This window comes from Gopherus evgoodei, chromosome 6 (assembly GCF_007399415.2).
Source record: "Gopherus evgoodei ecotype Sinaloan lineage chromosome 6, rGopEvg1_v1.p, whole genome shotgun sequence".
NCBI classification, from domain to species: domain Eukaryota; kingdom Metazoa; phylum Chordata; order Testudines; family Testudinidae; genus Gopherus; species Gopherus evgoodei.
In genome coordinates, this window is record NC_044327.1 from 83,467,724 (window position 1) to 83,492,672 (window position 24,949).

General features: G+C 39.6%; 1 protein-coding gene across 8 annotated transcripts in view; it reads right to left on the reverse strand.

Annotated features, from left to right (window-relative positions):
* The window catches only part of XRCC4 (X-ray repair cross complementing 4), a 279,215-nt gene that overhangs the window by 74,399 nt on the left and 179,867 nt on the right, over window positions 1-24,949 (reverse strand). For all 8 annotated transcript variants that reach the window (XM_030565725.1, XM_030565727.1, XM_030565728.1 and 5 more), the window contains one exon: window positions 9,183-9,327. In XM_030565725.1, the coding sequence (XP_030421585.1) occupies window positions 9,183-9,327 (145 nt within the window). The remainder of the gene's footprint in view (window positions 1-9,182; window positions 9,328-24,949) is intronic.

A 24,949-nucleotide genomic window follows, 5' to 3' on the forward strand; every position in this document is an offset into this window, starting at 1 on the left:
TTATAAAAATATCACTTATTTCCTTGTGTATACAAATGTGAGGGTGTACAGGAAAAGTTGTTAATATATCTTTCTTTGTTATTTTTTAATTAGCATTCCTTTGAACCCACTCTTCCCCCCAAAATACTGAAAATATTTGTTCTCCATCCAGTAGCACAGGTTAGTTCAATTGCAGAAGGTCTTTCCTCTTTCTCACTTCAATTTACCCCGAAGGGCAGAACCTTTGCCTGCCACATACAAATAAACCTACAGGGATCACAGTGTCCAAATGAAATCCACCCATATTGCTATGATTTAAACCACATAAGCCCACTGGTCATTGAAGAGCTGGGATACAAATACAGATTTCATACTAATATACAAGTCCTGTTACAAAGGCAAGAAAAGGAGACTAATTTGCCAAAGTGGCAGACAGGAGGAAATACTCTTCAGACTTTTTAAGGCTACCTACTACTTCTATACTACAGCTACCAACCCCCAGTGAAATCCACTATAAATTAACCTTTTGGGGCATACAGCTTACCAGATCTATTATAATGATAATTGTGATGCACTATGCTATTGAATATTCCATCAAAAAAGTTATGAGCACAATTTTGCCAATCTTACTCATATTGAGTAGTGACTTACCAAGCAAATAATCCCATTGAAATCATCTGGAGGGCCACAGAATTGGACCTGATGTGCAGCAAAAAAACAGCAGAGAGGTTTTGCTCAGGAATTAATGCAGCTTCAGAGGTGAGGGAGATGATGCACATTCTCCTCTGAGATATGTCCCCAGCCCTACGACTTCCCTTGCTTCTGTACCCCAGAGAATGAGGGGAAACAGAGAAAAAATGGTGCTGCAGATTTGTCTAACATCCTTACACCTTCTGTGCAGGAGATCCTGGCCATGTGCACCTCCACCCATGGGGACAATCCCCTCCAATTATCTACTTCCTGATAAAGCGATAAGGCATTCTGGCAATGACAAGGAGAGAGACTACTGCTGAGTGGAAAGCCAGGGTGCCACAACTTGCCAAGTCCTATCCCATAGCTCTGTGTCTGCCTGATTTATTGCTACTGTGTGCAGGACCATTTTAGATTTTATGCAGCTATGCGGGTTGGGATGGCACCAGACAGCTGAGGCATGATATGCTAATTTTTCTTTTGACTATGTTTATTCTTAGTTCACCTACAAGTCAAATAACAAGTGGATGAGTACACCTGACATTTTGCATAAACTTGCATTAAACTGGATAGACATACACAGGCCAGGTTCAGAAGATGCATGCTATTTAACCACACTCCCATTGGGTCACAAAAGGGTTAGGGTATAACTTTGAATGTTTGCATGTTTAGAATTTGGCTTTCAAAACAGCATTCACACTCTGCAATTAGAAATATATTGTTTCTGGCAAAAGTCTTTGGATAGTTGGTATTTGTTTCACTTCAGTTTTCCTTAAAATTAGCAGGAATCATTTTAAGTGATTAACAGAAATGGGTGAAATCCAGAAGGTTCAGGGCTCAGTTCAACTTTTGTACAAACATTTGGGCTGGTTCTCATGTTATATGAATCTACTTGTCCACCTCTATTGATTTTCTAACCTGTTGATGTTCAAACATACATGAGTATGTTTGAACAGCTTTCTAAAACCTCCACTTTATATGTTTAATTTGGTAGGAAATCATTTTATCATTCTGTTTTTACAGATGGTTACAGTGAACCTGTGTGAGGTACCAGTAACTGTAGCACTTTGTCACACTATGTAAGACTGTACAAGTTCTCTTTCCAATTATATTAAATAAATACATTTAAAGTATAGAAACTGACATGTTACATGTACTTTCAAAAGAAAATAAGATCGATTTTTTTTAAAAAAGCGTGGACTGTGGTATAAACTTTAATATTTTCATTGGGTCATGATAGGTTATGGTATCATTTAAGCTGGAATCTAATTTCACGTGGTTACGCTTTTATTGGAAAGTATTACTGTCATGCGTTGAGACAGTGATACGACGTCTGCATGCCCCTCTGAGAAAGCTGAGTTCCAAGATAAACCTATGCTTTTGCTACCTGAATCACAGGTGGTGGCAAACCACATTTTAAATAAACCCTTGTGTTAGAACTTTAAAATGTGAACTGCAAGCTATAAATTAAATAAATGCAGAGAGACAGTCCCAGAGGATTCCTCACACACCACAGGCTCTCAGTGTTTTAAAGGAGCAACAGATTATCGAAAGAAGGCTGTCTAGCTACTCACATTTTCATATAAAACTAAGCAACTTTTTTTACAGAAATGAAGAACTCAAAATGATACTTGCCTATCTAAGGTTTAAAACTCTTTTGGAAAGGTACAAGAAGAAAAGATGATGCGAAGGGGAAGGCTCATTTTTAGTTACCATGAAACAAACTATATGCCTGACCTCGCAAACAATTACTTGCATGAATAACTTTAATCAGGCAAGTACTCCCATTGAGTTAGAAATGGGCTCCATGTTTGTGGTGTTTTTGTCCAGAAATTCTTTGAAATTTGCTTTTGGATTAGATTGTTGCAGTACAGATTGTACAAAATATCATACTCCAGTTTGTGATACTTTCATAGAATCATAGATTATCAGGGTTGGAAGAGGTCATCAAGAGGTCATCTAGTCCAACCCCCTGCTCAAAACAGGACCAATTCCCAACTAAATCATCCCAGCCAGGGCTTTGTCAAGCCTGACCTTAAAAACCTCTAAGGAAGGAGATTCCACCACCTCCCTAGGTAACCCATTCCAGTGCTTCACCACTCTCTGAGTGAAAAAGTTTTTCCTAATATCCAACTTAAACCTCCCCCACTGCAGCTTGAGACCATTACTCCTTCTTCTGTCATCTGCTACCACTTTCTGTCATATGCTACCACTGTGTTTCAAAACACAGTAACATTTTTGTCAAGAAACAGGATTCTTTTTTCCTGACTCTGACTAATTTACTCTGTGACACAGAGTAAATTAGTCTCTATGGGTTAGCTCCAGAAAGGGACTTTTGCATTGTGACACTGATTGTTGGAAGACCTAACTTTAAGATGCGTAGGAAATAATAGGAATACACTGTGATTAACAAAGCCTGAGTTGGTGCATAGGCTGTGAAGATAAGTTGTGGTGATCCGGTGGTTTCTTGTATATAGTTGTCGATAGGCTTCCACTGTTTGTTGATTCTGGCAAGAAGTGTTCTAGAGAGATTTTGATGGATGGTTGGCAGTTCTTGAAGTTGTGGTGGAAATCTACGATAACTGATCACAGCACTTATTGGAGGAATATCAGGACTCATAGAAACCATTCTCAAACCACTCACCATACAACAGACCAGCTTCCTCCAGGGCACAGCTGATTTCCTCCAGAAATTCTGCAACATTAACAACCTCCTTCACAACACCATGCTTGCCATCATGGATGTCACCACCCTATATGTCAACATTCCTCATGATGGCATTGCTGCCTGCCTCAAATATCTACAAGACAATGGACAACACTCAGATATCCATTCTAAATACATCACCAAACTCATCCATTTCATCCTCACCAGTACCAATTTTACATTCAACAACAAACACTTTGTGCAAACCATGGGAACTGCCATGGATACCAGAATGGCTCTCCAATATGCCCACCTCTTCATGGGCCATAATGAGGAAGGATTTCTGGACAAAAACACCACAAAAGCAATGATATACCTAAGATACATCAATGATGTTTTCATCCTCTGGACAGAGGACCTAAACTCCCTCACAGATTTCCACTACAACTTCAAAAATCATCATCCATCTATCACTCTCTAGAACACTCCTGCACCAGAATCAGCTTCACGGACACCACAATCAGCTTCAACAATGCAACCCTATAGACAACTATGTACAAGAAACCCACGGATCACCATATTCACTTTCACAGATTCAGTAACAACCCCAAACACACCAAGAAATCTGTTATCTACAGTCAGGCCCTCGGATACCACAGAATATGCTCTGGGGAGAATGTCCAAGATATATACCTTAACACGCTTAAAACCTCCTTCACCAAATGAGGACATTCCATCAGAGTAGATTGCATCATGGAACGGGCCACGCAAATATCCTGAGAGAATCTGATTCAATACAGCAAAAAAAACAACTCTCTGATAGCACACTCCTAGTTATCACCTACCACCTAACTCTGGAACCCATACAAGGTATCAGTAAACAATTACCCAAACCCAAACTCATGGGGACCACACACTGAAAGAAATCATTCCTGAACCTCCTTTTCTGGCCTTCAAACAATTCCCCCACCTCACCACACACATCATCAGAAGCAAGCTCCCCACAGACCAGGACACAACACCACAAAATGGCACCAGACCCTGCCAGAAAAACAGATGCAAAACCATGCTGACAAATCTTAACTGCTACAATGATCAAAACCCTGCCACCTGCCCCCGCAACACACCTTTCAAGCTCTAACATCCAAGCCAAAGCCAGAGCAACTTAGCTTCACAGGGCCTCCTGGGGCATGGGGCCCTGGGCAATTGCCCTGCTTGCCTCCCCATAATGCCAGCCACTTTTGTCAGAATAACTTATGTCGCTATGGGGTGTGAAAAAAAAATTATCCCCCCAGTCAACGTAAGTTACACCAACAGAAGTGCCAGTGTGGACAGCGCTATGTTGGTGGGAGAGCTTCTCCTGCCAACATAGCTATCACCACTCATTGGGGATGGTTTAATTATGTCGATGGGTGAGCTCTGTCCTGTAGTAGAGCGACTACATAAGAGATCTTACAGCTGCATCAGTACAGCTGTGTCACTGTAAGCTCACTAGTGTAGACATGGCCTCAATGCGGAGAAAAAATGGTTACTGTCACTTCACTGCTTTACTTCTAAAGTTTTTTGAGATTTGGGTTATTTTAATGTAGAAAATATTTTTAAATTTCTGCATCCATTTAAACCAATTCTGAACTATTATTTCATGGCTTGCATTCTGAAGTCACTGTAATCAGAAGTTTTTGATATGAATAAAGAAGAACAAAGATCAAGTCTTTTTCTGGCTGTTTTTGTTTGCTTCTTATATACATAAAGGAAGAAAAATAATGGATTGAGCAGAGGAGCTAGAATGAAAAAAACCTGCTCTTTGATAAATGATAAATGTGGAGTCATAGAATCATAGAATATCAGGATTGGAAGGGACTTCAGAAGGTCATCTAGTCCAACCCCCTGCTCAAAGCAGGACCAATCCCCAAATAAATCATCCCAGCGTGAGCTTTGTCAAGCCTGACCTTAAAAACCTCTAAGGAAGGAGATTCCATCACCTCCCTAGGTAACCCATTCCAGTGCTTCACCACTCTCTGAGTGAAAAAGCTTTTCCTAATATCCATCTAAACTTCCCCACTGCAACTTCAGACCATTGCTCCTTGTTCTGTCTTCCGTACCACCAAGAACAGTCTAGATCCATCCTCTTTGGAATCCCCTTTCAGGTAGTTGAAAGCAGCCATCAAATCCCCCCTCATTCTTCTCTTCTGCACAACAAATAATCCCAGTTTCCTCAGCCTCTCCTCATAAGTCATGTGCTCCAGACCCCTAATCATTGTTGTTGCCCTCCACTGGACTCTTTCCAATTTTTCCACATCCTTCTTGTAGTGTGGGGCCCAAAACTGGACACAGTATTCCAGATCAGGCCTCACCAATGCCAAATAGAGGGGAATGATCACATCCCTTGATCTGCTGGCAGTACTCCTATTTATACAGCCTAAAATGCCATTAGCCTTTTTGGCAACAAGGGAAACTGTTGACTATAGCCAGCTTCTCATCCATTGTAAACCCCTAGGTCCTTTTCTGCAGAACTGCTGCCCAGTCACTCAGTCCCTAGTCTGTAGCAGTGCATGGGATACATGGCTGAGGAACACGAAACATGGATTGATGTGATCATCAAAACTTGTAAATGGAAAAGAGCTCTAAATAAACTTTAGTGTACCTGGGGATATTAGGGATTGGGATGGATGGGAAAACAAATTAAAACATTTACCCATATAACATAGTGCCAAAATCTTTTAGCTCTGTGAAGTTAGGAGTATGTCATGCATTTGAAGATGACATCATAGTCTCTATGCCAAACTTTTGCTCTCCTAATGTTATGTTATCCTCCCCAAAATCTGAACATCTTCCATGTTTATGAGGGTTGTGTCTCCAAAAGGTGATGGAATTTGGAGGCAGTTATTTTTAAAAAGGGTTTTATTGCAGAAATAAAACATTCCCATGGCAGAGTCTGAAATAAAGCTTTGTTGCCAGTTTGGGTTATATTCCTACAAGGATGCCAGGTATCATCAGGTAAGTACCATATGAAGCCTCAAAAGATGCTTAGCACCATAGAATATCAGGGCTGGAAGGAACCTCAGAAGGGCATCTAGTCCCATCCCCCTGCTCAAAGCAGGACCAATCCCCAGACAGACTTTTGCCCCAGATCCCTAAATGGCCCCCCTCAAGGATTGAACTCACAACCCTGGTTTTAGCAGGCCAATGCTCAAACCACTGAGCTATCCCATGCAGAGTCAAGCCTGTAGTGAGTATAAATTACAAATGGTGAAGAAGTTGAACAATAATAGATAATGGATCAATATAATGAGTTATATTGGGACGCTGGATAATTATATCAAATCTAAGTTTTCACATCTACATTTGACACACGGAAGAGAAATAAACTTATTACCTGAGCAAGCTACTGACCATTCAGTCAGCAACCTTATGAAGACTCAAAAAAAAGTTCAAAGAAACCAGAACTAGTCAGCAGTGACAGCAAGGAAAAGTTTCTCAACAGAATGGCAATTATATTATTATAGTTCTGTTCCTGTACCTCACCAGATATAAAGGTAATATAGAAACATAGTAAGAGGGCTACATGATTTAAAACAACAACTGATTTTCAGTTAAGTTAGGGATTCACACACACAGTCTAGCATCAAGGGAGATCATGTGGATTTGTGATACTCACTTTGGGTTCAAAAATAATCATGTGGAAATGTCATGATCAGGTATACCTATCACACTACTGGCAGACATGCCAAATATCAAAAAATGCTGCAATCTCTACTGCAAAACAGCTGCACTATATATATGCAAGTACTGTGTGTCCTATATTGCTGAGCTACATTTAGCTGGGATTGTAAAAGAGAATAAAGGACTGACAGGCAGATGTTAGTAAGGAATGAACTGGAACATTGCTCGTCATGCAACAGCCAAGAAAACTACTCACACAGGCTGGTGGAAATCAAAGACCAGATGTCTACCCTAACTTGTTCTACAAACACAGAACACACAGTATGTAACATCCAAAAATCTTTCCCTGTCTGATATTTGTAGTTATTAACTAAAGAATTAAGAATAAATAACACAACAATCATCTCAAACCTTCTCCCCAGGCTTGGCTTTTCGAGCTTTCCTCCCCTTCAGGACTGCTCAGCCCAAACCCTAGATACTCTCTTCCCCAGAGAACTACTCTTCCCCCACTCTTTATATCCAATCACCTGCCTCAGGGAGTTACTAGAACCACTTCAACTTTTCCCACAAGGATCAACACCTGCCAACAGGGAGGGGTGTTTCAGGCAAACACAGCCAGCCTGTTACTATGTCACACTGACTGCGTGGCTACCACAACTACATACAATTGGCCACCAAAATGATCAGCTTATAGGCTCAGAACTTCAAAAGAACAGAACAGCAGAATTTGGCTTTGATGAATATGGCTGTTGAAAATAATATTTTTTCCCTAATAAAATAGGATTCTAAATTCAAACAAACTTGTTGGCATCACGGCATAGTTCTCTACATCAAGATAGGACATTTTCTGGGTAATTTAAAATAGTAAATCCTCTTTAATAACAGGAAATGTCTTTGTAATGTTATTGTTTCCATATCTGTTTAGAAGACAGTTTATCAATTACTAAATATCGCACATGAAAGGAGGAAAAATTTAATATTTTCAAAACTAATTTACCATAGATCTTGAAAGAAGACCAGTTTTTTTGAAGGAAACAACTCCAATCATTTCAAAAGCCCTGAGGTAAGTACCACATATAATTTTACCCTCAAGGATCATGTGAAAATATTTCCACAAGTCAGTATCAATTTAAGGAAACAAAAACTTTGCTAACTGTTTATACTGCAAAATTAGAAATATTATCTTAAAGCATGAATTATTTTTGCAGTGATCATCACTTTGTCAAAGAAAGATCAGCATGAGTTGCAAACCATGCTTGGCCTATTAAAAATTCTATTCATTTTAATTTTCCTTTGTTTCAGAATCACCACTAGTTATCTCAATTTCTTCCTACCAGTACAGAAGAGTTCTGAGCCCTGCTGTTATGCCTGTTTGTCATATGATGTTACCATCAAGGAGAGAGAGCTGAATGTGAGAAGAAGCCCCCATGATGACTCCTGCAGAAATCTGCCATTTGCGTGGGTAAAAAAAGGTGTTAGGGGATGCTCACATACCCCCCAGAGACATTTTCCAGCTAGGAGTCTAGGAATAAGAGATGAGAAATAGAGAGAAACCAGGAAGTGAAGACACATGAAAATAAACAATTTTTAAAAAACGTTTGAAAAATTTTGGGTTGTTTGAAAAAAAAGTTTTAGTTACTGCTGGTTCTTATCTGATCCAGTGCATTCATCCCTCTTAAACATGTGATACTAAAAATACAGTACTAATGGCTACTGTTTCCTGTGGTGCCAGTTAGTCCATGTCTCTCACCTTAATTTAATCCTTATTACTAACACTCTTTTTTGCTTTCATGGACCTATGGTAATTCATAGATTAAATTTTAGGTTTATTTTGTTTGCTTGACCAAGTGAATGCCTTTCTTTCAATGGCTTCCTGCAAGTTTGACTCTGAAGAGTCATCAAATGTAATAAGTCCTTGGGCCTGATTCTTCGCTGCCTTGCTCCTTGTGCAGTCATTTACACTTGAGTAAAATGGGTATAAGAGTTTACCAGATCAGAATGGCAACAATTTTACATGCATTTTACACGGGTGTAAATGACTGTACCAAGTGCAAGATAATAGAAATTAGGCATTTCCGATCTGACAGTGCTTTCAATGAATGCAATTAAAAAAGGGAACCTCTGTCACTCAGAGAGAGAGAGAGAGAGAGACACACACACAATGTTATATCATTACTTGAATGAACTTTCAAAACTCCCTTACTTTTCCTTTGCCGGTAGCTGGGTCTCATAGGCAGCCACCTTAGGTTCCACTCCAGCAGGTTTTTGTATCCTTTGTCTCCGTTTTCTAATTGGTGCCATATCAGTGACATCGGGGCTGCTGAGAAGGGAATCCTTCCTTGATGGAGCTGCCAAAGTGAAAGCAAAAAGACCAAAGGTTGACAAGATGCCCCAAAAGACAATGTTATATAATAATTTCCCAGTTCTACATCTTTTCTGCGAATCTCTCTTTGCTGGTAGCATATGCTTAGATGCCATGTTAATGGGAGCCATATAATAACCTAGACTGACACCTACAAAGATGTTAGCAAAGGACTGGGAGTCAAGACTTACGCATTCTAATCCTGACTCTGCCACTTACTTGCTGTGTGGCTTTAGGCAAGATATTTAACTTCTCTGTCTCAGCATCCCCATCTGTAAAACAGGATAACATACACATCTAGCTCACAAGGGGGTTCTAAGATTAATTGGCTACTAGGCTCAACCTTTGAGAGGAGCTCCTTTGCTGACCATGGTTCAAGAAGGAACTGACTGGAGCTTTCAGAAAGCAGCATTTCTGCTCAACAGAATTTGATGTGCAATGGCTGATATTGAGCCTGGGTTACATGCCATCCTGCTACCCTCTGCTTCAAGGGTCAAAACCCGTAAGAATTAAGGGAGTTCTGCTAATACTGCAGTAAGGAGCAAAGACCCAGACTGAGAATCATGCATAATAGGTGCCCTTAGAGAAATAGATCTTACAACCTCACAGCAGAAACACACATATGGGGCAATTCTTGCCCATGCATCATTGTGGAGATGCAGCATAAACCAGGGCACCACACTTGACCCATAATTTATATTAGAAAACTCCTTCAATTCCTAAAGTATTCATAGAGTTTAAGGCCAGAAAGACCATTAGGTTGTGTCATCTGATCACCTAAACACCGGCTATAGAACGTCACCCAGTTATTGAATCCACTCAAGCTAAGCTAAGCAGACAATTCCGGGCCTCAGACCAGGGCCATCTCTAGGGAGGTGCAAGGCCCGGACAAGAAGTGACCATTTGTAACTTCCGGGATCATCCCATCCTTCCAGGACCACAGTCCAATAATACAGCATTCCAATAATTTTTGTCTCTGCCTTTTCTGAGCCTTTCCCATTTTATAACATTATTTTAAATGTGGGCACCAGAACCAGATGCAGTATTCAATTGTTAGTCTCAACAATGCTCTGTACAGAGTAAAATCATCTCCCTAGTCCTGTTCACTTCTCTTGTTTATATCTCTGAATTAGCCCTGGCCACGGAATCACACTGAGAGCTCATTTCAACAAAAATTTTATTAAATTTTTCTGGAAACAATTAAAAAAAATTTTACTTTGTTTTGACTTAATTGTGTTCATTCATTTTAGGTCAATACAAAAGGTGATTCCTCCCTCTGTTCCAACAGCTATCTGATTATTTAAGGTACGTATGCGAAGACGCGCCTCTATGGGTGGTATATTATATACTATAATATTAATTATATTATCACCTCCATAGGTGGTATTATATATATTATTATTATTATCAATGTGCCTACATTTTTCTGAAAGCCTCAACAGTCTGCAGCACACTTTATTTAACATGCATATTTTTAATTGTAAAAGATTTAATCATCTTTAATTTTTAAGATAACACTATCCAGAACAGTATGGTTTTCAAGTGAAATGCACCTAATAACAAGGTGGTGACTGAGAGCAGTGATGCTAAGGTAACTTTCCCTGGCTGTTATCCCCCCTGATCATCTTCAGAAGAATTCATTTCTGTGTGGATGAAAGATGTGATTGAGAATGAACACTGGAGATTTTTACATGAATTACACAATTTTTCCTCACTTCTTCATGGTGTGAACCTTTCTTCAAAAAAACCACACACAAACGAAGGAAACAGGAGTATGGTTTTACTCCCTTTACTAATCTTGCAACTGACATGTCGTACAATTTCTTTCATTACTGCTCTCCAAACTATGATGCTGATTCAGTATAGCACTTAAGCACATACTTACATTCAAGTACATGAGTAGTCTTATTGAAGCCAAAGGAACTACTCACATGCTTAAAATTAAACACGTGCTGAAGTGTTTTGCTGAATCAGGAACTAAAAGTTGAAAACAATGTGTATTTTATTTAATTAAAAGAGACTCACAGGCCTTGCCTAGTTATGAAGCTAATGTGCTAACTACCACATTTTCTAAGTCTCATATAGACAAGGTACACTGTCTTTAACACATGCTAACTGTTTGAGCTAAAACCAATGCTGTGCCACTCCTCATGCTTTAACTTGAGTAATTTAGCACACATATTAAAGGCAATGTGCCTCCTTTATACTAGACTTTGAAAACCTGTTAGCTAGCATAACAACCTCACATCTTAAATCTTAGTCATGATGAGGCCCTAGAAATTAACCCTAATAGTAAAATGGCAATACAGCAACAGTAGCATTATTACTATTTACCAATAGTGTGTTCAGAACACCCATATGAATCCCATCTAGTCCCTCCCAACCTCAGCTGTTAAAATTATCTCCTTTGTTTACCAAAATGTATAAATAACAATAAACTAATACCAGCAAGACCTGCACATATAGCAACAAACTGGAATCAGAGTAGCTTATTCCTTTAATAATCCTTATATTCTCTGCTGCTATTCCTCTCCCACCATTATTTACTCTTTTATTCATATCCAATATTGCATTGGGTTGGGGCCATAGCGTTGTGTATAAAGCATTTTGTTATTAATTCTGGACACTTTTGATGTTGTATAAGAGTGCACCTCTGTGTTTCCATCTGTGTAACATATAATAGTGAGCGTAAACATTGGTTCATGCTAATGTGTGTTGAATGTTTACAGGCAGATCCGGCTTAACCTTACACAGAAGTCTTGCTGAAGTTTTATGTGAGTAAGTGAACTAAATGCACCCATTGCTAGCAGCATATTACATCTGCATTTAATTTCAGATTGACAGTAGAGAACCATAGTACTTGTAACTGAATGCAATTGGCACAGAGTTTAAAAATTATCTGCATTAAAAGAAAATTCGATTTGAATGACATGTTGAAGCCAAGAAGAGGAAATATTCACCTAATCAATTAATCTGAACATCACACAATGAACAGAAATTCCTCTTCTCATTCAATTTACATGACACGAGGAAAATGTTTCCAATTCAGATGGCACAGAAAATTATCTTATGATAAGCAAAATATATCTGATATAACACAGAAGTATGTTTTTAAGCCAAAAATGGACACCTTCAGGTTAGAACATTAACTGAAAGCTGTAGTATGTTTTGAAGCTCAAGAATCAACTATCACAACCAAAGTCTTCATAATGCATACTACTAATGCATACTACAGCTGCTCAGAAAGAATTACATTCAGGCATATGAAATTGTGATTTTGGCTAAGGGTCAAGCAAAGCACAAGCAGATACATATCTGTTTAGTCCTTGAGAAAAGTTTATGTGGCACAATTGGACTTGGTCTTGAATCTAAAACTAGCTTTCTGGAGATTTCTCAAACTCAACGTTTCCCTTGAGCATTCAGCACATTGTAATTAATGGGTTCTTTGAGATCTCTCCGAATGTTACTTCTCAGTCTTCAAATTTTTTATTACAGATGTGGATGAGCATTGCTAGCATTTTGCTAACAGGCACAATTTTGAGCACAGAAAGGATTAATATTTATGAGAAAATTGCCCAGTTCATCCTGAAAAAACAGCTTGTGTAAGCTTAAAAAAAAATAAAAATCCTGATATGCTAGATGCAGCCGACACGGTAAATTGCTGCAAGTGACACAACTGATTAGAGATCAGGAACATAAAACCTAGTTCAAGCGATAAGGTAATTTATGTGTAAATAAGATTAAAGATTTTATCAAATATAAACCCATGCACTGCTAATTGTACCCTTTGTAAGAGAACTATCACTGTGTTGTTTTTGTATACAAGCACAGGCATCCACAGTCAAAAAAGGACACCGTAAAACAGAAACTTAAGGTGAAATCCTGCAGAACCCTCCCTGCAGTTCTGTTGTATGCATGGGCTGGGAAGCAGAAAGGCTACAGAGTAGGGATTTGGCAAGCCTTTCTGTGACATGGATCCAAATTCCACAGTGCAGTGGGGCATGGTGGGTGGGCCAGGAAAAGGGCTAAGGCCTAGTCAATAGTTCTATGAACTACATGGATGCAATGGTCCAAAATCCAAGATGGGATGGGTGTCACCTGAGCTGACCAGGGGGCTCTATAAAAAGTCAGTCAGCTGGAATGGGTACATCTGATACTGCAATGAAGTACAAATATGGTCTGTAACCTCAGGATAGAAAAAGGTTGAAAACTTGTAGCATGTTAAATTAATAAACATATATTATTATGCCACATAGGAGCCACAGTTAGGCTGCACAGATGTCCCAACTTTCAGACAAGGGAAGGATTCTATTTCCTTAACAGCTATGCTAGTTCCCTGTGCAAAGTCTATTTTGGGGGGCTGCAAGTGGTGTGCATGAACTTCTCCCCTACTTACAAGTATATTCAAGCCTCTTAATTTGTTCCTGTGGCAGTGTGATACAAAGCCATGGTGCTGTATGCTGCCTTGTACTATTTACCTCTGTAGTGTTTCTGAAAACTGTCTGCATGAAAGGCAGTATACAAAATAAAACTATAATGTATTGTAATCTAGGTGTTGGTATGTAAGTATCAAGTGCTCTCAATTTTTTTTCATAATTCCTCAGTCTTGTACTGCTACAAGTAGATTTTGAAACTGGATCAATGTTTATTTAAATAAAGTGAACAGCCATGGATACATGTATGTATCAGTGGTTGTGGGTATGTCCATATCTTTAATGCGGAAGGCCTTAAGTTTGCATGTGTTTGTGGAGAGGAATGTAAATTAGAAAACTGTAATAGAATTGCAAAAGAGAAAGAAGGCTATTTTCCCTTCTTTCAAGTAAACTTAGCCTGGCAATGATGATAAAATACGAAGTGAATGGCAGCATTCACACGTTTCTGAAATCAGAATTGGGCCTTTATAAACATTATTTATCAGGGTGGATTTGATTTAAATCAGGATTTAAATCACTAGTCAGGAAGACTTGATTTAATCATGGATTTCTACACAAAAGAGCATTCTTGTTGGTTGTTATAATCTTAATACATATTCTTCACAACTCAGAGATAGATGTAGGTTTCATTTTTAAGTGATTTATTTTGAAAACTGTTCAGATTAGTTTTACAGCTATATCATAAAATGAATGATTGTTTGGTTATTTCATTTACCAAAGGCAATTGAAGCAGATATTTATGAAGTCAATGGGAGATGAAATATCTCCAATTCAACAGGTTAATCATTAATATTTGGAGGATTTTCTTGCCATTCTGTATTAGAAGGAGAAAATCACCAGGCAGACATTTAAATTGTTTTATTTAATTAAAACAATGTTACATATTCTGGATTTTTTTCTTCAACAGCAAACATATTTTAACAAAACAAGCATATGAATTTTTGAATTTAGTTAAACATTCAAGTTTTTTAAAGTCAGGTTGTTTTTGTTAAAATTGTTTTAAACTAAAATAGTTAAATAAGTATTAAAAAACCAAAAATTAAATCAACTATGTCAGCCAGGTCAACAAGAAAACTTGGCTTCTGAAGCTAACTGAGTCATCTTCACCTTCATTTTCCTATTTGTTCATAATCTTGAAAAGAAAAACAAGCTCTCTCACTTTTTCAGGTCCCAAATGATTTCTCAATTTGGAATGAGTTGGTCCAAAGGAAGAAAATATTCTTTCTACCCTGGCTGAAGAGGCTACTGCTTGTTAAAAGTGAGATTATCACTTCAAACAGTCTCTCAATCCAAGTGCTTAAGTGATTTCCACCAGTTCACTGGTGTGATTTTCTTTAAAACATCATCAGCACACATATTTCTTGAATGGTTCTTATGCCCAAACTGGGTCTCTTTTACGGTCTGCTGCCATTATAGGTTTTCCCATCTACGGCCTGCTGCCATTATAGGTTTTCCCATCTACGGCCTGCTGCCATTATAGGTTTTCCCATCTAGTGAGAGAATGGTGTGGTAGATCTCAAATCAATGAAGGCTACACTCAGAAAGACCTCAAGACTTCTGGAATATGCTGCTCAAACAGTTTTACTTTTGTTTCTACTGCCTGTCCCTCCCTTCTCACATTTGTCTCCAGACTTCTTCTCCTTGTCCAGATCTATTCCGCTCCAACAATCTTCTATTCATTGAACTTTTTGAAACTTTGCACTTTTAGAGAGATGTAAGGGACTGACCTTGTGTACACAAATTTGCAGAGGGACAATAGGGTTGAGGTCTGTTATTTCTCACTTCTATAAAATATTTATTTATTTATTTATTTATTTGCTGTTAATAAGCATGTTATCTCTGGAGACACAATCCATAGTTGAGAACTGCAAAACTAAGCATCTCTGATGGTATCTTTTAGACTGAGCACTGAGTCCCATTGGGTAGATAGAAAGATTAACCTAAATAATCTATACAGAAGCCCCTGGAACCTCATAAGATTGGGTCCCTAATCCATGAACTATTGGAACTCATTTACAAAACTTTTCTTAAACATTACACAAATATATTGTCTCATACTATAGCATTAGCATTTATAATCCCTATTCAAGGATGAATATCTTGAGCTATAATGTATCTTAATTAAAACTATCTTTAGATAGGTTTTTTTCTTAAAAAGCGTTTTATCAAAAAAATCAGATTTAAATAAAAAAATCTGATCACTGATTTTTATCCACCCTGTTATTTACACACTGCTATAGCCTATGTGGAGTCATTAGCCCTTTTGAGATGGCTGAATACTAACATCTTTCTTGCTGTAAAAATATATTTACTAAAAATGAATAAGGGGTAAATTTACCAGTAGTACAAAAATTGATTTATATTATATAGATATATATGAAGGGACTGTTGACCCCTTACTAAAACTTCATGTTTTTTTATTAGCTCTCTCCCCAGCCCAGGAGAAAGGGGAAGGGCTTAAGGAGTCAGGACTCTGCGACTGACAGGGCCTCTGGCCAATCAGAGAGCTGCAGACTAGAGAACTTTGGGAAGTTGCCAACACCCCAAAACTTGCCCCCTACTCTTATTTCTTACCCCATTACATTTTGGCAGCATGAACAGGATAGGGCTGGATCCTCAATTAGTCTGCAGAGAAGCGTAAGTTTGGCTAGTTGCTCAATATCAATGAGGAGTGGTGCCATGAGTGAAGGACCATACGTGAACATTCAAAAAAGCTCCAGAAAAGCTGGAAGAGCAGGAGTCCATGTACCAAGAGCAGGCCCGGTTCTTGCTGCAGGCCTGAGAGGAGGAGAGAGATGCCAGTCCCTGGCCAGAACTGTTGTTGAGAAGCAGTTTATACAGATAGCTATATTGTATATACCTCAACACCTTCCAGTCCCCGTTTTCACCGGACATCCCAACAAACCAGGAGATGTCAAAGTGGAAGGGTGGGTGGCTGATACCAAAGATGTCGTGAGGATTTTTGCAAGTCACAGCAGAGGATCAGGTTGAGTTAGTCAAGCAATATATTTCGGGGCAAGCACACAGTACTATCAAAGTTGTATCTCCAGCAAGGAGAACAAAATCCAAAAATATTTCTGTGGTTGACACAGGTTTATGTGGACATGAGGCTGAAGGAGTTTTATGAGCAAAAGCAAGGTCCTGGCAAGGTCTCCTGGCATTCACCTATGACTTAAAAGAGAGGATGAGTGTAGCTGAGCGAAAGAGAGCCAACCACTGTTCCACAACCAGAGGTCTTACTAAAGGAGCAGCTTCTATGACAGCCTCTTAAGAAAGAAGATGTAGCAGAAGAATAAGAAAATCTGGATTTAACGTACACATGACTGATGCATGTCATTATCATAGATTTTATGGTCAGAAGGGACCATCATGATATCTAGCCTGACCTCCTGCACATTTCAGACCACAGAATCTCACCCACTCACATCCTGTAATAGACCCCATAACCTCTGGCTGAGTTACTGAAGTCCTCAAATAATGGTTTAAAGACTTCAAGTCACAGATAATTCACCATTTACACTAGTTTAAACCTGCAAGCAACCTGTGCCCCATGCTGCAGAGGAAGGTGAACCCCCCCCGGGTCTCTGCCAAACTGACCCAGGGGAAAATCCCTTCCTGACTCCAAATATGGTGATCAGTTAGACCTGAGCATGTGTGCAAGAACGATCAGACAGCTATACGAAAAACTTTTTCCAAGGTAATTCAGAGCCTTCTCCATCTAGTGTCCTGGTCTCTGGCCATCGGAGATTTTTGATACTGGCAGTCGCCAATGGGCCACATGTCACTGTAGGCAGTCCCATCATACCATCCCCTCCACGAAGTTATCCAGATGAGCCTTGAAGCCAGTTAGGTTTTTTTACCACCACTGATCCCCTTGAAAGGCTATTCCAGAACTTGACTCTTCTGATGGTTAGAAACCTTTGTCTAATTTTGAGCTGTTAATGGCCAGTTTATATCAGTTTGTTCTTGTATCCACATTGGTGCTTAACTTAAATAATTCCTTCCTCTCCCCTCGTATTTATTCCTCTGATGTATTTATAGAAAACATCATATCTTCCCTCAACTGGTTTTTGGTAAGGCTAAATAAGCCAAGCTCCTCTCATAAGGTAGTTTTATATTTCTCAGATCATCCTACTATCTCTTCTCTGCACCTGTACCAGTTTTAATTCATTTTTCTTAAACATGGTAGACCAGAACTGCACACAGTATTCCAGATGAGGTCTCACCTGTGCCTAGTATAATGGTATTAACACTTCCCTATCCCAACTGAAAATACTTCGTCTGATGCATCCTAGGACTGCATTAGTCTTTTTTATGGCACATCACTTTGACAGTTTATAGTCATCCTGTGATCAACCCCTACAGCCAGGTCTTTCTTCTACTCTGTCACTTCCAACTGACAAGCCCCCAGCTTATAGGAAAAATTCTTCTTATTAGTCCCTAAATGCATGACCTTGCACTTTGCACTATTACATTTCATACCATTTCTATTACTCTATTGTGAAATGGGTGGACGAGGAAGCAGTTGTGCCTACCCCCAGCAGCTAAAATTGCGTTAGAACCCTGGTTCTCTCCACCAACTCCAAAAGTGGCCAGAAAGGTCTAAGTCTGGAGAATTTGAATGAGGCTGTTCAGCTCCTTGCTACACAACAGAAGCAATTAATCCAACTCATAACAGCACAGAGCAGTAGGACAGCGAAGTCAAAGGAGAGAGCTCCCATGTCAAAGTGATAGAGTGATACATGGATGAACAAGGAAGGTACCTTTGTTATTTCTGTGAGGAGCCAGGAGCCCTGGAGTGTCCAGGCAAAGGTCTTCAAGGGGAGGCTCCCTCCAAACACTCCTCTGTCTAAAATAACACAACCCACCATGGGAGGTCAAGATGGCTGCTGTAGGGCAAGAAACTTTATTGGAGAATGACCCTGACAAAGAGTTTAAGGACATGATGTTTGGCAACTGTCTGGTCATGGAACTACAAGATAAATGTGGAGTTCTTTCTCTTTATTAATTGGGCACTGGTTCCATCATGAGCCAGGCTCATTTCAACCAACACTTTTGGGATCGTATGCACTAGATCAAGGATATGGGTTTTGTATGGTTGACAGCAGCTAACAGACTAGGAATCCTGGTGCTTGGATGCCTTGATGTGACAATCAGACTAGTTGGGACAGGTTTTGCAAAACAACAGTGAATTTGTCATCAAGGATGCAGTTGTGAAAAGCACAGGCAAATGTAAGGGGACTGTTGGCCCCTTAGTAAAACTTTATGGGTTTTGTTGTTTTTTTTTGGTTGGCCCTTGTCATAAACAGATAGCTAAGGGTTAATGTTCTTTTACCTGTAAACGGGTAACACCAGTAACCTGAAACCCCTGACCAGAGGACCAATCAGGAAACAAGACTTTTTCAAATCTGGGTGGAGGGAAGTTTGTGTGTGAGTTCTTTGTTCTTTGTCTTGTGTCTGACCCTCTCGGCTCTGAGAGCGATCTTTCTGTCTCCTGGTTTTCTAATCTTCTGTTTCCAAGTTGTAAGTACAAAAATAGTAAGACAATAAGGTTTATATGTTTCTTTGTATTTACATCTGTGTAGTTGCTGGAATGTTTTGAATTGTATTCTTTTTGAATAAGGCTATTTATCTTTTAAGCAATTGACCCTGTATTGTCACCTTAATACAGAGAGACCATTTTTATGTCCTTTTCTTTCTTTTTTATATAAGCCTTCTTTTTAAGACTTGTTGGAGTTTTTTCTTTAGTGGGGACTCCAGGGAATTGAGTCTGCAGCTCACCAGGGAATTGGTGGGAGGAAGAAGTCAGGGGGGAAAATCTCTTTGTGTTAGATTTACTAACCTGACTTTGCATACCCTCTGGGTGAGGGGGGAAGTAGTTGTGTTTCCAGGACTGGAAACAGGGAGGGTGGAGTCCCTCTGTTTAGATTCACGGAGCTTGCTTCTGTATATCTCTCCAGGAACCCAGGGACGGAACACCTGGAGGGGGGAAGGGAAATGGTTTATTCCCCTTTGTTGTGAGACTCAAGGAATCTGAGTCTGGGGGCCTCCCAGGGAAGGTTTTGGGGAGACCACAGTGCGCCAGGCACTGTATAGATTCCTGGCTGGTGGCAGCTTTACCAGGTCCAAGCTGGTAACTAAGCTTGGAAGTTTTCATGCTAACACCCATATTTTGGACGCTAAGGTCCAGATCTGGGAAAAATGTTATGACAGCCCTCTCCCCATACCAGGAGAAAGGGGAAGAACCAAAGAGGAGTCAGGATCCTGGGATTGCCACAGCCTCTGGCCAATGAATGAGCTCCTGACCAGGGCCTTTGGGAAGCAGTAGCCACCACCCCAAGTCAATCTAATTGATCAAGCAGCCAGGCCAAATAGGAAGCCCTGGTTCAGGTCCTGGCCTATGTGTGTGCTGGGGTAAGAAGAGACAGAGAAGCACCGAGGTGGGGTGAGGTGATTTGAAAGCTCACTCACCATAGTCTCCAGTGTTCAGGCTCAGTCCTGGGGTCTCATGAGTAGTTGCAATGTCCCTCAAGAGGGATGGTAACTGGGTTGCAGCCTTAAACCCAATCCCAGAGTGTTCTGGGGACCCAGTAGGCAAGACCCTGCTGGTGTAGCCTCAGTAGATAGATATGGGGAAGGAAGTTCCCTGGAGATACTAGTGTCTCACTCTTGCCCACAGACAGGGAACCACACCTCCTAGCCTGTACCTCTGGGTAACACCAGGGGCAGTGACAGATGGATTACTTCTCATCTCACCAAGAATACTTAGAATAAGATCCCATTTTACAATACCCCCTGTTCCTAACCCAGTTACACACACACATAAAATGTATAAAATATGTTTATATATACATTAAAAAACAATAAAAATTGAATGCCACAATGTAATCTGTACCATAGTTCCACTTTAAAATGTTTATTCTCTCTCACTGACTTTTGAATTACATTTGTTTAATTTACAAAGAAAAAAATAGAATTTTTTTAAATTTCCAGCCCTTTAACTCAGCTTTGCATCTGAATATCAGATATAATTATTTGCACATCATCACCTATAATGAAAATTCTACAATTGGAACTTAGTTAACAACTCTGTTGATGTTGCATGAGCCACAGCAGAACACAGCTCCCTCTCTCCCATTCTGCATTGGCTCAGTGGCGTTAACAGGAGTAATAAGTAGTAAAGACTTAGCTAGGCCACAAAAATGAGTAAATATTACTTGGAATACACACTGTGAGCAGATCTTTTGAGTAAGAATGTTCCAAATTTAAATACTCTATTTTCCTACCGTAACCACACTTCAAATGTGGAGGATGAGAACTCTCAATACCTGTATCTGTAGAAGTTGCTGTGCAAGCAACAATGAGTAACTTTTTGTGAGATCTGACCAGCAGAGAAAAATGATCACGGAGACATAATTCTATTTCCCTTAGTGCTTGTTAAAACGTGAAGCCTTAAGGAGTAACCAAAGACAATCACTTTGATGATTTCAGTTAATGCATTCATCTCCAAAACATCTGGTAAAGCTGCCACATGTGCTTATTTTTATACTTAAACAAACTGCCCCTTGTAGAAAATGTTTTAGAATATATATTTTAACAAGTATTTACAAATGGTCTAAGGCCAAATTTTGTTTTGATTTAAAGACCACTGACTTATGTGGGAAGGGGCATTGTGTAAATGAGCATAGCATATGGTCCCTATTGCTTATTGTTGATAAAAACAGCACTGTTGTGGATTAGAAAAGGTGTGTTGATTGCATGTGTGTATGTATATTTACTAATATACATATATCATCATCAAACATACATAGTCTACTGAGGACCACTGCACCAGCCAGAGTGACTATGGTTGATGGCATCATACCAGACATCATAAAGTGAAGTTCCCAGATCTGGCTTAATTCTGGAATTCACAAATCTCTGGGATGGCCATGGAGGTGATGCCAGGTAGGAAGAAGGCATTCTCCCCTTCTCACATTGATGGCCAATTTAAGAGCACAGTGTGCTGGGGTGTTTTTTTTGTCCATCCTGGTGACATGGCCGAAGAGCATGCCACTTTTGAATGTAGTGAATGACTGGCAGAAGGCCAGATGTGTGTGAGACTATGGCATTTCACACAAAGTTAAACCTCTTTATGCTCAGGATTTGGTACTGACAGGGCATATGGAAAGCCTCGATAAGATAGTCCAGGTTTCTGACCTACATGGAAATATAGGCAGTACACAGATTTGACAGGATTGTTTCAGCACAGAGACATACTTGTGTTCACAATCAAGACTCAGACTTCAGGATGGTGGAGGTGAGATCTATTATTCATTGGATAGCTGGTTTGCTGAAACTGAACTCTGTTCTCAGCCTCGTCAGATGAACTTGTCAACATTCTCCACCTGCCTGCACCTGGGGTCTGGTGGCCCAGCTCTAAGATTCTGGACCACTGAGACATTCAACCCTATAGTGTGGGTAGTATCTTGGAAACCTTGAGTGGCAGGGCAGAAATTCTCTGGCTTCTCCACAAGCAAGGCAGCAGCATCAGTATAGCTTTGCTCAGTTGACGTCTTGACCATCCTTGTTTCCTCGTGTGAGCAGAAAGTCATAACATACAGTTGCTAGCTTGATAGAATGATCAGATATTTCTCTTGTAAAAATACCACAATCTAACAATAATTAATGCATTCCTGTTGCACACCTGAGATTCTGTAGAAATGTGGCGAAAGCCATGAATCAACATGCACACTCATGGTACTAGTCTGAGGATCATGCACCACATTTAGCTTTACATCTGGTACACCAGCTCCCTTCAGTCAGATCCAAAGTGCTGCCCTGTCAACTGAATCAAAAGTTGCTTTAATGTCCATATATGCTATGTGAAGTGGGCAGTTAAATTCTCAGTGCAGCTCAGCCAGAAGCCAGAGGGTAATGACAGGGCCCACTGTTGACCATTCAACAGTGAAATCTGATTGCTGTGGGTGATGATGTCCATTAAGGTCTGGCTGCATCTTGCAAAGCATAATGTAAGTGATGACATTTCCAGGTACCAAAAGTAGTAAGATCAGCCTACAGTAGCCAGACTTGGTATGAGATCATGTACCCTTATACAGGGATTCTATGATGCCATATTTCCATTCAGCTGGTACTCTACCACATTCCCCCACCAACAGATGTGGACTGGTACACACTAGTTCCAGGTCCAGCAGCATGTCCATTCCACAACGTCTGGATGGGCTTTCATACTTCCTCAAGTCACAGAGGATCAGTGTTCATACCTGGGTCTACAGCTGTACAGTTTGCCAGGTCACATGGTTCTAGACAATCATCAACAGGTGTGTCGTTCAGCATGCTCTCATAATGTATTTTTCATATATAGAGAGGAAATCAGATATTTCTCGTGTAAAAGTACTACAATCTAACAATAATTAAATTTAGGGGATTAGTCCTCCTATTTACTAATACTTTAGTTCCATTCTAGTCTAGTCAAATACCCTAATCAATAAAAACACTGGGAAGGAAAACATACATAAATAACTATCATAATCATATAAGACAAATGGTCAATATGCAAAACAATCAAAAAGATAGGATAATTCTAAAGCTAATTGACAAGAACAGTTAATTCTGTGGAACAATTAAACTCATTCAGAGGATAACCAGATAAAATTTTGTTATCCCATGCTGGTTTTTGCTCTCGATGAGGCACTGTAAGATAGAACAAATTCTTGGCTGTCTACAAAAGGCAGATGCTCTCTTTCTGCTGGGATATTTCTATGGGAAAACACTGAGCCGAAAGAGGTTTATATAGGACACAAGCACTTTACTTAAGAAAAGGTCAGCTTGGCTCTCTGAAGCACCCATTTAGTGGTACCACAAAGTTTAAGAGAGAGTGCTACAAAACCTATTCAGATTTGATATCTATTCTAAGCTCCTTAAATTCACTTGCTCCTACCTTCTTTTGGATGATCCAAAGTAGTAAGAATTTATGAATGGTATTATGGAGACTGTTCAGAATATCATCAGATGTACACACTTCAGTCTGCTAAATTTCTCTGAGTCTGGTTGTTGACTGATCAGAAGCTTCCAACTGAACTTGTTACTGTTTAATCTAAACCAGCGGTTCTCAAACTGGGGGTCGGGACCCCTCAGGGGGTCATACGGTTATGGGGGGGTTGCGAGCTGTTAGCTTCCACCTCAAGCTCTTCTTTGCCTCCAACATTTATAATGGTGTTAAATATATTTAAATGTGTTTTTAATTTATAATGGGTTCACATTCAGAGGCTTACTATGTGAAAGGGGTCACCAGTACAAAAGTTTGAGAACCACTGATCTAAACAATGTCTCTTACTCTGTAAAGTTAGTTGACTGTTCTTTCTTCAATACTCCAGTGTCTTTCTACAATGAGAGACAGCTATTTAATTTAAAATAAGTGCCTTGGATAATGTTTATTATATTCCGTTTGGGGAACTGTTGTTCAGGAAGTAAAATGACTGATGGCCTATTTGGTTCTGTCATTAATGCACGAAAAGCAGTGATTAAAGTAGATTGAAAGGGACAGAGAACTCTTTCTGCCATCATCCAAGGAGTGGGAACTAGGGGCGAGAGCTGCTCCCCAAGCCAGGGAGAAAAGAGGTGGCTCTCCCTGTGGTTTTTGCAGAGGAAAAGGAGATGAACTCCTCCTTACATTAATGCTCCATTACAATATATAATTTAGTTAAATATATGACAGACATTGGTTTGTAGTCTCAGTCCAGTTCCTAATGGACCATTATAGTTGACAATAATTGGCACCTTTGTTGATAATCTCAGCATGGAAGCTATTAAAGGAATAGGTATGGAAATTCATATATCTCTCACTGTTATAGGCAGTCCCTTGAAATTAGGGCTAGGGGGTATTAGCAAAGCAGTCTAGGAAAGTCTACCACTCTCCACACTATAGTTGTTCTGCAAATATAAGCACTTCAGCCAGAAATGCCATCAGTCTAGTACTTTTCATGACCAATAAATCCATAACATCATTCAATGGTCAAAAATAAAACAGATATCTGTGGCTCCTGAATATTCTCCAGTAAAAGTAGCAGAAAGAAGTCTCTATTTTTATTTTAGGAAAATAGTAAGTATCACAGTTCCTTCCTCTTGCCACATTCTCTGACATATTTCATTCTTTGTATAAACACATATGTACAG